Source organism: Filobasidium floriforme, assembly GCF_021052385.1.
Source record: "Filobasidium floriforme strain CBS 6241 chromosome Unknown HD553scaffold_16, whole genome shotgun sequence".
In the NCBI taxonomy this organism is placed as follows: Eukaryota; Fungi; Basidiomycota; class Tremellomycetes; order Filobasidiales; family Filobasidiaceae; genus Filobasidium; species Filobasidium floriforme.
The window spans coordinates 25,625-38,687 of record NW_025763637.1 but is presented as its reverse complement, the minus strand read 5'-3'; the positions used below and the strand labels follow the sequence as shown (position 1 = coordinate 38,687).

The window sequence follows — 13,063 nt, the reverse complement described above, 5'->3', positions numbered from 1 at the left end:
ACCTACTTTGCGCCGGTAACACGAAGGCCCGTACGGTGGAACACTGGGTTGGAAAAATTTGGGCTCAAAGATCATGGGCAGTATAGTCAGGATGCCCTATTTGCTCTTACACAAGGAGGGCTCTTTGCTGAGCGTGATACTATACCTCACAGTATCATGGTGCAATTCGGTTAGGTGTATTGTCATACAAGTTTCGGGACGCTTTCTCTTTGCGATCTCACTGCTAGCTTGGGGGCTTTTTACCAGGGGATGCCGGTCACTCGCTAGAGAAAGTGTAAGTGGCCCGCCATTCGTAAGGCCTCTCGGGGGAGTACCACTGGTCAATGTCCCTGTGAATTGCATGAAGACACGATAAGCTATGGTGTTACCGATGGCAAAACCTGGCGCGACCTACCATTCCGGGTTGTTGATGGCTGGGATCGAAACGAACCTTCAGCTCTTTGAAGCAGCATGACGCATGGCCATGAATCACTTGTTGCGGGACTCACCATCGATGACGCCTTCCATCTCGACGACCATACAGCTGTTTTTCTCGTAGAAGCCGCTTCCTTGGGACTTCTTGACGGGGATGGTACCGTTCTGGCCACCGCAGGTGTAGACTGAGATACGCGCCTGATCAGCGAATGTGTCGGTTGGCAATCGGGATAGCTGCACTGACCTTGGATAGCTTCTTGATTTGTCGCTACCGACATTTTGATTCCAGAGTTCGGAGAGGAAGCCTCGAGCTGCGGTCGTACATCATGATTAGCTTCAGCTTTCTTGTCGGTTCCAAGCGCTAGCGGGAACTTACGACAGTTGTATTATCGGAAATGGAAGCCTATACGAGAAGCAGGTCAATTACGATCTTAAAAGCTTGCGAGTATGATATGGACATACGTTGTTCCTCCAGCAAGTATCGTAGCCCTACATTTCAAGGCAACACATGAGCCGTGTCGATCGAAACGGTTTATCCGTAGAACACTTACGTAGCCCTATGAGAATCGAGGGATGTATCAGTACGGAACTAGTAAAACAAATGATACGACCATTACTCACTCCGAGTCCAGGGTATCCTAACGTCTCATTCCACATCGAACCGATCGGTCGCCTCTCCAAAAAGTTGTATCTGCGGAACGGTAAAGCTATCTCAGTGTCCCGCTCACATCTTGTTGATCAACGCTCGAAGACTTACGCAGTATCGGTAACGTTGATAAACTCGCCAGTCGGGATCACTACTCGGCGTCACGGATCAGCTTACCACCCCCTCACCTTCCGCACCTAGATCCGACGAATGATGCAACGCCACTCACGGATGGTATCGGTCGCAACGACCTGATCGGCATAAGGCATGACCAGCTCCCACTCCTTGACCGCGTCCGTAGCGTTCCCTCCGGCGTAGCCGTCTAGGTTCCAGTAGACGTGCGAACTCAACAAGAGCGCTACAGTGAGTCGAAAACCCAGGATGCGAAGTAAGAGGCAAGCGGGAGATAGCCAAGGGTTAAAAGGTTGGGACTTACGGGTCCTAGATGAGGCATTGGCGTTGAGGACGATATCCCATACTCCACCGGGTAAGAGCGAGTAGGTCAGCTCGGCGAGGACGCTACCGGGGAACCCGCCGACCAGTTCTATGGAACGGCGAAGGATCATCCCATCAGCTTCTCTATGTTTTCTCTTTGTTCGCCATGGTGGAGGGTTATTGTGGGGAAGGGTGGGAGAGGAAGACTAACCAGGGTCGTAGAAGGTGAACGAGACGGACGAGTTGGTCACGTTCGATACGGTCCATACGCGCCAGCTCCAGCCTTCCATTCCGAGTTCACACAATATACTTTACACGATCAGTAAAATTCACGGGAATGAGGTCGAGAACGGGCTTACCGTAAGGTCCCCCGTGCAAGCTGGAGCATCCCACCGCAATGCAATACAACACGATACACGCAAGGTTAACGAATTGATACAGAACGATGGTCGGGGGAAGAACTCACGTATCCAACCCATTGTTCTCGTTGGCCTCGCTGTAGTAGGTCGTGTTCGTCTCCGGGTCGGTATAGGTGTTATTCTTAATCCTGTTGGCATATCTTCCGACCTATGAAAGTATTTCGAAAGCTCAATACCCAAACCCGTAAAAGTCGAGGCGCAGTCCTAGCTTCAAGATCTCGAGAATCCCGACTCACGATAGGTCCGAAATTCGGATGACTAGGATCATCAGCGTACAAAGTCCTATTATCGTACCCCAGCGTGATATCCCTCTTGGTCCCGTTCCGATCTTTCACCCAGAGCTCGGTGATGGCAGCTCCGTGGGGGACGAAGGCGGCGGAGATGGAGCCGTCGGTAGCGTTCAGGGAGATCGGGGTGAAGGGACCGTGCAAAGAGTTGGTCCAGGTTGGGTTCTGCGCTAGGGTGCCGGTAAGGGCGGCCAGGGCGGCTAGAGTGGAGGTGATTTTGAAGTTGAACATTATACGTAAATTACCGCAACGATGAAGATGGTCAAGGTCGGCGTAGGTATGGACTTGCATACGTTGCGCTCACAGCGTATATATGCCTGATTATTCCCAGGCGCAAAGAATCGTCATGCTCGACCATCCTCCATCCACCTTAGCGCGCTCGGACAACCCCGAGCACGATGACCGGTAAATGATCCGCAATTAGTCCGATCACCGAGGGGGGCCTTCAACTTTCCCCAAGGGGTAATGGGGCCTGGGGTCAGCCCCATGTGTGTGCTATTCCCGAGGCGTATTGGCGCAAACGGGGTCAATGGGATGATGTTTCAGTCATGCGACTTGCGTAAATTCAGGGCCCGATCGTCAGTTCTAGCTAGCTAAAAGATAGATGGTTGCGGAAGCGAATTTGCAATGGTATAGCCCATCGGACCAGCCATCTCATAAAATCTGCCGGAATTCACCGAAATCCCCGACAATCTGGGGTGATCTCGAGTTCTATCCTGCTACTATGCCGTAAAACTATCTGCAACAATCTGTGCTAGCAAACATTCTAGCCCCTATCGAGCCGCTTTTTTGACGCACGTGGCGGAGAGCGGTCGACGGTCGACTGCAGACTGCCGAATTCTGCAGAATTCGGCACCGACCTGATCAACTCCAGATACTATGTTGTACTACTGAGATGATCGCTATGCCGAATTTGAATCGTTGAGCGGATCATCAACCATGTCTGAATACCATCACCATCACCATCCCCATCAGCAGCAGCAGCAGCCGCAACAGCAACAGCAACAGCAACAGCAACATCATGTGCAACGGGATTGGAGTCAGCACGAGAGGGAGTACTACGCCTCTCTGTCTGATTTTAGGACGTTTCAGCAACCTCTCCCTCATCCGAATCATCACCACGGCCAGTACCCGTACCCTTCGCCAATCGGCGAAGGTCCTCGAGGTTACCTCGCAGGCCCTGCAGGCACCTTGGTGGCTCCAAGCACCCAAGGACACCCGCAGACTGCCGAATTCGGCGGAACTCGGGACATGAGTCCATTGGACTCTCCCGTCTTGACTTCGATCAACGCTTTACCTAGCCTGCCCGCCGCCCCTGCTATCCTTCCGGCCCAGGCTGCAACTCCTACCTCTGCTCCTGGCAACCCTCCTGCCAACCAGAACGTTCGCTGGTATGAGTGGATGGAGGATCTCCTTGCCGACCTCCTTGTTGCGGAGGTGAAGGTCACACGCAACAAGGTCACCATGGGCATGCCCGTATTCTCCAAGATTGCCAACCTGATCAATGAAGCGATGGACGCTCGAACCGACCCCACGCCCAATGGGAGATTGGATGGTATCAAGGTTAAGAACAAGACAGGAATCTTGACGGCAGAATTCTACAAGCCTCTCGAGCGGATGAGGAAGAGGTCGGGCTGGGGTTGGGATCACCAGCTGCATCGTCCCCTTGTTGATGACGAGGCGTTCGAAGACTACGTCAAGCACTGGGTGAGCTGAAGATCGCAGCCGAATTCTGCAGAATTCGGCAACACAAGCTGATCCCATTCAAACATCGTCACACAGGTCGGGACCCCAACCGTGTCTCAAATCAGACGTCTGCGAGACAATGGATGGCGGCTCTACCCCAAGTGGAAGATCATCCGTGAAGGTCATGGAGCTACGGGTGATTTTGCCTTCCGCGGTGGAGCTCCTCTCCCATCCCAACCCGACCCTCCTGCCGCTGCCGCAGACGCCGAAGATTCGGCCAGCGAAGGTGAAGCGAACAGTCAGCCGCAGGGTACTCCCCAACGTCCCCACAGCAGCAGGAGCCGGGGCAGGGGTGGATCGTCTTCCGCTGGATCAATTGCTTCGATGAGCAATCGCCGACGCGATGAGGATCAGCCCGACTTTGCTTCCCTTGGCAAGACGTTTGTTGAACAGCTGGCATCAGTCACTCAGCAAGCAACTTCGCAGATCTTGACTCGTGGTTCCGCTTTGCTCAAGGAGGATATCGCAGCCATGGAAATCAGCGTGGTCGACGCTCGGAAACTTCGCCTCCGTCTCGCCAAAGACCGTACGCTGGCCGAGTCTTATGCCCATCAATCCGAAGAAGACCGCCGGGAGTTGCTACAAGCAGTCTTGGAAGATCTACAGGGCTGAGTTTTTGTGTTTGTAATTATCCACCGTGCTCCCGAATTCTGCCGAATTCGGTGTATCAATGAAACGTCTGTCAAATGAGAGCTAGGAGCTAGACACTTGCGAATGTGCTCACCTACGAATTCTGCCCAATTCGGCAGCCCTCTTGCACTCATTCCGGTTGGGTGGCAGGAATGACCTCCCATCGAGCGAAGTTGTCATCCGCAATCTTTTCTCGCAGTGCAACCATAGGATCACTGCGAGCATCTGGATCGTTCCTTTCCCTCCGGGCAACGGGTTCGTCTGGATCCAACCCTACCCCAGAGAGAAGATCCTGATCGTCTGGTACTGGCTCGCAGTCGTCTTTGTTGTCAGACATGAAGTTCTGCAGTGCGCAAAGTGCATAGATGACTTGCACTTGCTTAGCCGGGGCATAGTACGTTCCGGCTCGCAATGCCTTGAACCTCGCTTTCATGATACCCCAAACCTGTTCAATGGGCATGCGGAGACTGGAATGTTGGTGATTGTACACCTCCTCCCTAGTCGCTGGCTGTCGTCTGGATCGCTTCCATGCGGCAAGGTGGTATGCTGTCCCATTGTAGGGCGTGAGTACCTGGCATCGAAGAGTGAATCCTGCATCTCCGAGTAGATAATACCCTTGCGGAATTGGAACGTCTTCGTGGCGAAGACAATCGTACCAGATGCTGATATCCGGCTCAGGACCTTCCCAGCCAGCGTTCACGTAACAAAGCCGACGATCTAAATCGCATATACCGAGGACGTTCCATGAGAGACCACCTTTGCGATCTCGGAAATTACCCTCTCTATGGCTTGGAGGATGCGCAGTGATGAGGGTGCCATCGATAGCGCCGCAAGCCTGTTGAAATGCCCCGAGCTTCCTGCTCCGGGCGAATTTACGATGAGGCAATTGGTTTGGACGAGGAAAGCGCACCATCTCGCTGTAGAATGGGTCGGTGGCGAGGGCAGTCACCGTGACATCAACAGCTCTATTAATGAAATGATCAGCCGAATTCGGCCGAATTCGGTTACGACCCTCATCTCGGCTCACCTGAAAGATTGAGAACACATGATGCACATTCAGCCGAACTCGACCGAATTCGTACAAATTTACTCACTCACCTGGACACCGCTGCCAAGCTTCTGTTGAACTCTAAGCCTGTCTGCCGGTGACCTGTGCCATGCCTCAATGCATGCAGAGCGATGGCCAACGTTTCTTGCGAGCCCACGCGTTGTGTCGCCAACGACCTCCCAGCTGCTCCAAGTTTGCTCGCGAGCAGTCGCATGGCAGAAGGACTCATGCCAAACGCATTCATGCATCGTGCTCGGTTATTAAGAGCCTCCATCAATCTCATTTGTCCAGAGAACCTGGATGTGGAGTAGGCCAGCCGTGTTCGTGAAGGGTTTTGTTTCTGGTTTCGTTGCTGTCGATTGCACAGCAACACGAGGCTGATAAATTGGACAACAAAGTCCCTATCTCTACTCGAGTTATCTGACATGTTGCAGGGTGACCTTGTGCCGAAGTCTACAGAATTCGGCTGAGCACAACAACGCATGTATCGACGACAACAACGATATGCTTGTCGTCAAATCGCAGATGGAAATCGAGATGACGTCAAGGACCTATTTGCCTCCGTATTTGCACCCGACGCGCGTTTGAGCGACCGTTTCATCCCTTGATCGTCGCTGCTTGACGACGCTGTTGCCATCAATATCACCAAAGGACCTCTTCAGTTCCAACGCAGAAAACGCAGAGACTTCGAGAAGAGGGTCCTTTGGATTGTTCCTGTTCATCAAACAACAACAACAGCCACGTCGACGCGTATGACTCCATCAAAACAAAGAAAAAAACACGTCGCGTCTGCTCAGCCAGTGAGGAAGGTATATACACACGATCAATTCACATCCCCCCTTCCCCCCCCCTCATCGTCCTTTTCTCTTTTCCTCTCTTCACTCTCAACTCTATCTCTCCGACTCTATCTCTCTTCCCAACTTTACTTAATCCTCGTCTTGATAACAACATGGCCCCTGAACGTCCCGCCAAATCCTCCTCCTCTAAACGCACCAACCCCGCCAACCCCGCCAATCGTACTTCTCGGAACGCCCTTGGGCGATTCGTGTCTCGTCCCGGAGCTGGAGCTCCCGCTGGCGCTCAGGAGGAGTGGGATAGGATGCAGAGGGGGGAAGGGGGTCGTCAGTCGACTCTTCCGAACCTGAGAGTGAGTACGATACGATCGTGATCCTTCTTCCTTTCACCGTCGGTTGTTCCCCTCCTGTCTTTCGTTCTTTGCCGAGTAAACGACTGACTCTCCCGAATTTTGCCGAATTCGGTAGTTTGCTCAGACCCAAGAGGAAGAAGAACGGGACGTCCAGAAGGCCATCGGCAAGTCTCTCAAGACGGCTAAGTTTGAAAAGATCCTTACCAAGGAGCGACTTGCAGCGGAAACTCGCCTCGCCCAAGAGCAAGCCGAACGGGACGCCGTCAACCAAGGAGCTCGCATCTCCCCCATCCCCGACGACAACCAAGGAGCTCGTATCTCTCCCATCCCCGATGACGACGACGTGATCGTCAAGACCGAGAAGATTGATGAGCCTGTAAGTTGGGGTGTTTGCTAGCTTCAAAGTCGGAATCGAAGGCTTACCGAATTCTGCAAACTTCGGCAGATCCCTCCAAAGAACAAACGCAAGGACAAGGCCAAGGCGAAGCAGGCGGAGGTCATCGAGGTGAGTTATTCCTGTTAGAGAGTGATCGGTTTGCGCTTACGAATTCTGCAAACTTCGTCAGCTTTCCTCGACCGAGGAGCCGGAGGCCAACGCCAAGGCGAAGGCCAAGGCCGAGAAGAAGAGGAGGAGGAAGGCCGAGAAGATGGCGCGGGAGGTGAAGAAGGAGGTGGAGGAGCTTGTCCCTGTGAGTTATCCATCTTTCGCTCCATTTCAGCTTGAACATGATACTAATTCCTTCCTTCCCTATGCGTTTAGAGCGACGACGACGTCAAGGCCCTCGTCGCCGACTTCCCGTCTAAAAACCTCGAGGATGCCTGGATCATTGACGGGAAGAACCCCGTCAAGGTTTGTGTAAGTCTGTGCTCTCTCTTTTACACATCCTCATCGTGGTACTAACTTCATTCGCAAACGATAGATCTTTACGAAAGGTTACGACTGGGTAGGAGCTCTTGCGAGACTCGAAGAGGCTGCCCAGATGTCGAACGAAAAGGAGAAGAACGCCATGGCCAAGAGTATCGGCTTGATGGGACCTCGTTCGTCCCCCGACATGACTGCGGCCCGACGAAATTTCTGGCTCGCCCGAGGGATCGACTTCGATAAGACCTTCAACGCTCAAACGGGCTACGACGTCGGCGTCTATACCGGAGAGGTGAGTTGGCGCTTACCGAATTCAGCCGAATTCGGCAGAGTCCTGCGTCTTTTGCATTGATCACTGACACCGGTACGATTGCTTCTCTCTTCAGGAACGAAGCATTCGAACCGCGAAGGAGGGGGGCAAAGCAGTTGTCGAGTTCGAACACATCATGTGCACCCCCTGCGCCAGGAAGAAGAAGGATGACCCGGAGCAGCGATGCTTCGCCACAAGGCCCTTCACCGCCTGCACCGCCTGCGCTGATCGCGGCAAGGCTTGCGACTTCAAGGAGATGCAGCGCGCCTTCGTCAACCAGCACGTCATCGGTGCTGCGAAGACCTTGCAAACTATCGGCAAGAAGATTCGCAAGAAGGTCAAGGGCAAGAAGGGGTTGACGATTGCTATCGACATGATGGCGGTGAGTTTTTCTCTGATTCAAACCAGTGATTCCGCGATCCGTGACTGACCGAATTCGGAAAAATTCGTACAGGCTGTCACCGACATTCTCAAGGCCTCCGACGTCGGTATCCCCGGTCTCCACGACTCGCTGAACCGTTACTTCGAGATTCAGCAAGCCAAGATCGACGCAACCTCCAAGAGCGGCAAATCGATGATCGGGCTGTTGAATGAGAGTCGAGGCGAGCAGGTTGCCCGAGAAGTCGAGCAGGGCATGAAGGCTCCCCGCCGCAAAGACGTCGAAACCCAGGCCGTCCTCGACGCGGCCTTCGACAACTTGCCCAGCACCCCTCAGAAGCGCAAGGCCATCGCTGCTCCCGACCAGCGAGCGACCGTCGAGGACTACGATGACGACATGGACATCGACGAGCCGGTCGCCTCGGGATCGGGATCGGGCAAGAAGAAGGCGATCAAGGCCGCGCCCCCCAAGGAAGAGACCTCCGACTCGGACTCGTCGGACTCTTCGTCTTCTTCGGAAGACGAGAGCTCCAGCGACTCCGACTAAGTTGCCTCTTGGTAGACCCCCGCTCAATGCATAGGGTCCCTTACTACCTGATTTCTCTCGCGAAGTCTCTGTTCAGGTAGGGGTTTTTATAGATCAAGACTTCGCCCGTTATTATACGGTAGATATGTGGTAGGGATTGTATATACGAGGCTGGTTTCTTTTTTTTATGCCATGCCATTCTACGAACGATCGCCGAATTCGGTGAACTTCGGCTGATGTCTTTGTCAAAGAGTTCTGATTCACCCGTTCCCCGAATTCTGCAGAATTCGGCAAGACCTTTGCTATGGAGATGAAACACACATCGTCTGAGATATCACGTGATGACGTGGCTGCTATTTGTATCCGCGCGGAGGCAAACAATGCAAACAGATAGAACTCGCGATCACCCACGGCAAACTATCCGACCTCGCTAGCGCGCTATCTGCGCGCAGATACTCGTGAGAAAATAATTATAATCTAGATAGAACTCGCGACCGGGCCCTCATCGTATATCGTCCGGCGTCTGACACGCGTGGATGGGTCCATGACTTCTTGCTTCTTGTAGCTTACAGCTCGACGGTCATTGCCGTTACATTACATTCCGTCTCATCATGTTCATTTTCTTGGTCTTGGTCTTGATCTTGATCTTGGTCTTCATTCTGTGCTTGCTGCTTCTGTTCGTCATGCTTGTTGTTATTGTCGTCTTTGCCGTCAATCTTCTCCGAATCGTCGTTGTAATCTTTGTCGTGATCGTAAGTTTCGAAATCAATTTCGACCACCAAGGGGGTGGTGGAAGTAGTCGTTTTCTGGATCGTAGCGTCACTCTCGACCACCTCGAGGGCCACGAAGGAGCTCGTTTGTTCGTGCAGCTGGAACAAGTCGTTGTCGATGCGCGCCAATAGGCGAGAGTCATCAAGGGGACGTGCGGGCGGATTGAGTTTGAGGCGGATGCTGCCATCAAACGGTTGATGCAAATCATCGAGATCGCAACCGAAGGTGTACCAGTTCATCTCTTCCTCCTTCGAAGCGTGAAGCGCTTCATCTGTGCCACTCGGCTCAGCATCGTTTGAGGAGGAAGGATAGCGGTAGAATGCGCCGGTGAAGATGTGATCCAGTTGAAGCTCCGCCGCCGAAGGGCGATCCTCCGGAAACCACGCTAAGCAGCGTCGTAGGAATCGGTCCCATTCGACTGCTTCTTCTTTGATCGATCCCCGTCGATACAATTGATCAGCCAAGTCTTTATGCGTAACGTTTCCGTTCGCAACTTTGTAAGTGACACGTGCAGGGGTCGTTGTAAGCCTCGGGTGAACGCGATAGACAATGTTGACGTGGCTAAATTAGAACTATCGTACTTACAGGCAGACTGCAATCGTCGAGCGATGTCACCATAGCGCTCCACTACATCTTCGGGAACTTCTCCTAGATACTCGGTGAAGCATCTGTACCATTGAGAAATGGAAGCGAGATCGCTGATAGCACCACCATAACCGAGCATGCTGAGAGTCTGCGTGGCGACGAGTCAGCCCGTGTCCTGCTTATAAATGCTCCAGTCACAGACCGTACCAGCACGCCCACTTGCCAGATGTCACCACTAGTCCCGTATCTGATCCCTCTGGCCAGAACCATCTCGGGAGGTGTCGCTGAGCAATGGACATCAACCGCCGTATCGCTTTGTGACCCGATGAAAGCGGCTATCCCATGCCAGTGTCACGTCATCAGCCTGAGATCTTCAATGTGATACTAAGCAGGATGGAGAGCTCACATCGATCGAAGTCAGACAGAACTACGGTCGCTTCTTCGTAGAAGCGCCGTGGAGAAGGTATGTGTGGAAACGAACGCCCCAGGCGGCCCGCAGACTCTTCTCCCTTGTCGATCACAATAGGGGGTTCAGCGGGGTACTGCAGTTCAGGCAGCCGAAAAGAAATATGGCGTGCCTCCAATCCTGCAAGATTATACCGCTTTCAGTGCCCAGTCCCAGTCATGTCATCAGACAACTCACCGGCGTGAACGACCTTCATCTCATCATGTAGAAACGCCAACCCTCGAAGTATACCTCGATTACATTTCTTGATGAACCAGCCGGGCAAGATCTGAAGACGTGAGATGTACTCAATTCTTTCGAGGTCCAAAGACAAGGGCTCGAAGACAAGGGCTGTCCTGTCAACATCGAGCTGCAGTGTGTTGTAGAACTTGACGATATTGTCAACAGCTTTGTGTCCTTGCTTCAGCCGAGCCGCGATGCTGTCGAGCACAAGTACCTGCTGTCGATGCTCTTTCGATGCGGGATCACGATCTCTAACGAGAATCTTGATGGCAACGTGACTGGTGACAATGAAACGAATCTGTTGATCAGCGGTGTGACGATCCCCAAGTTCAGTCTGGGCCTACTCGTTCGGTTTGCTTTCGCTCTTGCATAACCAAGTGCTCGAACGGAAATCCTCCTTAATCTTCCGGATTGCTGTGTAGTCGCTGCCGTGTAGCTTGTACGATGAAGAGATTCTAGGCTTGGGCTCAAAGAATCTACTTGGATGACAAGCGCATCTGACGATCCGTTCCGAGGGAAGCGCTCCTTCGGACTGAGTACAGGTGTACATGTGTACCAGGAGCTCGGCAGATACCGGATGATCGTCTGCTTTGCACGTCTCGGCTGGTACGGCAGAATCCTTGTTGATCTCGGCGAAGAGTTGATGACAAAGTAACGTCTCAGCGGAAGAGCGACTCTCGGGATCCCATGCCATGCACGAGTTCAGGAAACTTTCCCAGCTAGCGACCTTCGTGGGGTCATCAGGAAGGCGACTAGCTAACCAGGAAGAGAGTCGGGGTCCGGAGGAGGATTTGACTGTTATACAAGTCACGCGATCATCAGCGGTCGATACCTATGAGGCGGGTCAAGGCTTTGACTTACTTTTCTGTTCGATCATGTTGATTGTGGCGTCCCCATAAGTTCCCCGGACATCTTTCGGAATATCACCAATAACCAGACGAATGGTCGAGTACCAATCAACTTTGAGAATAGCATTTTTTACCCAGAACGGCCGATTCAAGAGCATCGTGACGATCTGGAAAGATGACGGGAGAGAATTCGAGTTCGGCCATGCCGAGGGAGCCTTTGGACACATTCGTACTTACCACCGTTCCGACACCCCAAATGTCTCCTGCAATGGACGCTTTCGATTTTGTTAGGACGTTCTCGGGTGGTGCAATGACAGGGTTAAATTGAGGGACATTGTCGTTTTCGACATCGACAAATTGGGCTGTCGAAAACTCGGACCGGGTCAGAATACCGTTGAGGGAAGAAACACGGGTCCAGCAGAGGCCTTGCACTCACACCGCCCAAAGTCGGTCAATACGATCGTCGCCATCTCGCAAAACGTGTTCAAAGAAGATTTTGACAGACCGAGAGGTCCAAGAATCGGTTTCCGAGGACGATAAATCGGTTTCTCTTCGCCGCCTTTGTCGGGCGAGCCAGCCTCAGGTCTGTCGCTCCAGGGTCCTTCATCTTGTTCACCCTGTTCGTGGTTCACCGCCAGCTGGGCAAGTTGTTTCATATTGGACAGGCGGAAAGCGATGTTGCAAGGTTTCAGACCTAAGGAAACCGCGATTGTGCATTGAGACAAATGTCAGTCAAGTCCGCACTTCCTCAACAGCAGCGTGGACTCGCCCGCATAAATCAGCCTCAGCTCTCGGTGTAGGAAATCGATTCCGTTCAAGATTCCGTACGCGCATTGCTTGATGAACCAACTGGGCAGTCGATGATCCGCCGCCCTATCCTTCTCGGACGGGTCCTCATAGTAGACGAATTTGTGATGAGTCAGTTCGAGCAAGGTTTCTAGGTCGATAGTCAGCGGTTCCAAGAGGTAGCAGTCGTACCGCTCGTCGAGCCTGACCTTTCCGTAGAATCGGACGATGTTGACGGTACCCGAATGAAGAATGGAACCACTTCGAGCCTTTCGGACATGCTCCAGGATCTTTTTGAAGATGGGAAACTCGTCCCCATGACCCCTGCCCTCATTCCGCTCCCTGATGATTTTGATCGCACGGATCGTTTGCCTGCATCACGTAAAAATCGACAGGCCAGCGTTAACCCTGCTCGTCGACTCCCCTCAAGAGCAAGTCAAACTCACCTGGTAACGCATTCTTGAGACAACAGCCAGATATTAGAGTTGTTGCCGTGATTCAACTTGCGCACGAGCTTATACTCGCTAACGCAGGTGG

At 52.8% G+C, this 13,063-nt stretch overlaps 3 protein-coding genes across 3 annotated transcripts; 1 reads left to right on the top strand and 2 right to left on the bottom strand.

The window, feature by feature from the left end:
- Positions 1-75: 75 nt before the first annotated feature.
- Positions 76-2,479, bottom strand: HD553DRAFT_297894 (galactose mutarotase-like protein). The gene is made up of 15 exons (XM_046178563.1): positions 2,151-2,479; positions 1,962-2,062; positions 1,855-1,874; positions 1,707-1,778; positions 1,497-1,604; positions 1,290-1,418; positions 1,172-1,211; positions 1,036-1,105; positions 966-971; positions 877-903; positions 791-817; positions 659-725; positions 489-599; positions 395-413; positions 76-329 (listed from the first exon to the last, which is right to left on the bottom strand). The coding sequence occupies exons 1-15, from the start codon at positions 2,430-2,432 to the stop codon at positions 257-259; spliced, it is 1,152 nt and encodes a 383-aa protein (XP_046035077.1). The 5' UTR covers positions 2,433-2,479; the 3' UTR covers positions 76-256.
- A 661-nt stretch (positions 2,480-3,140) lies between these two features.
- HD553DRAFT_343556 (uncharacterized protein) lies at positions 3,141-4,559 on the top strand (the record flags this gene model as incomplete). The annotated part of the gene is made up of 2 exons (XM_046182887.1): positions 3,141-3,908; positions 3,984-4,559. 2 exons carry the CDS (start codon positions 3,141-3,143, stop codon positions 4,557-4,559), a joined length of 1,344 nt encoding a protein of 447 aa, XP_046035076.1.
- A 4,776-nt stretch (positions 4,560-9,335) lies between these two features.
- HD553DRAFT_314239 (kinase-like domain-containing protein) lies at positions 9,336-11,998 on the bottom strand. Its single transcript, XM_046180330.1, has 8 exons — positions 11,978-11,998; positions 11,754-11,907; positions 11,237-11,687; positions 10,848-11,170; positions 10,611-10,790; positions 10,412-10,539; positions 10,213-10,352; positions 9,336-10,147 (listed from the first exon to the last, which is right to left on the bottom strand). The coding sequence occupies exons 2-8, from the start codon at positions 11,896-11,898 to the stop codon at positions 9,415-9,417; spliced, it is 2,100 nt and encodes a 699-aa protein (XP_046035075.1). The 5' UTR covers positions 11,899-11,907; positions 11,978-11,998; the 3' UTR covers positions 9,336-9,414.
- Between the last annotated feature and the right edge of the window lie 1,065 nt (positions 11,999-13,063).

What these genes read in the sequence shown, in the direction of transcription:
- HD553DRAFT_314239 (XM_046180330.1), bottom strand. Translation starts at nt 11,898, where the DNA reads ATGCTCTTGAATCGGCCGTTCTGGGTAAAAAATGCTATTCTCAAAGTT. An exon ending in CAACATGATCGAACAGAAAA is followed by an intron (nt 11,688 to 11,753) that starts GTAAGTCAAAGC and finishes CTTGTATAACAG; the next exon opens with TCAAATCCTCCTCCGGACCC. An exon ending in AGCGAAAGCAAACCGAACGA is followed by an intron (nt 11,171 to 11,236) that starts GTAGGCCCAGAC and finishes CATTGTCACCAG; the next exon opens with TCACGTTGCCATCAAGATTC.
- HD553DRAFT_297894 (XM_046178563.1), bottom strand. Translation starts at nt 2,432, where the DNA reads ATGTTCAACTTCAAAATCACCTCCACTCTAGCCGCCCTGGCCGCCCTT. An exon ending in ATCCGAATTTCGGACCTATC is followed by an intron (nt 2,063 to 2,150) that starts GTGAGTCGGGAT and finishes ATACTTTCATAG; the next exon opens with GTCGGAAGATATGCCAACAG. An exon ending in CGTTGCGACCGATACCATCC is followed by an intron (nt 1,212 to 1,289) that starts GTGAGTGGCGTT and finishes GACGCCGAGTAG; the next exon opens with TGATCCCGACTGGCGAGTTT.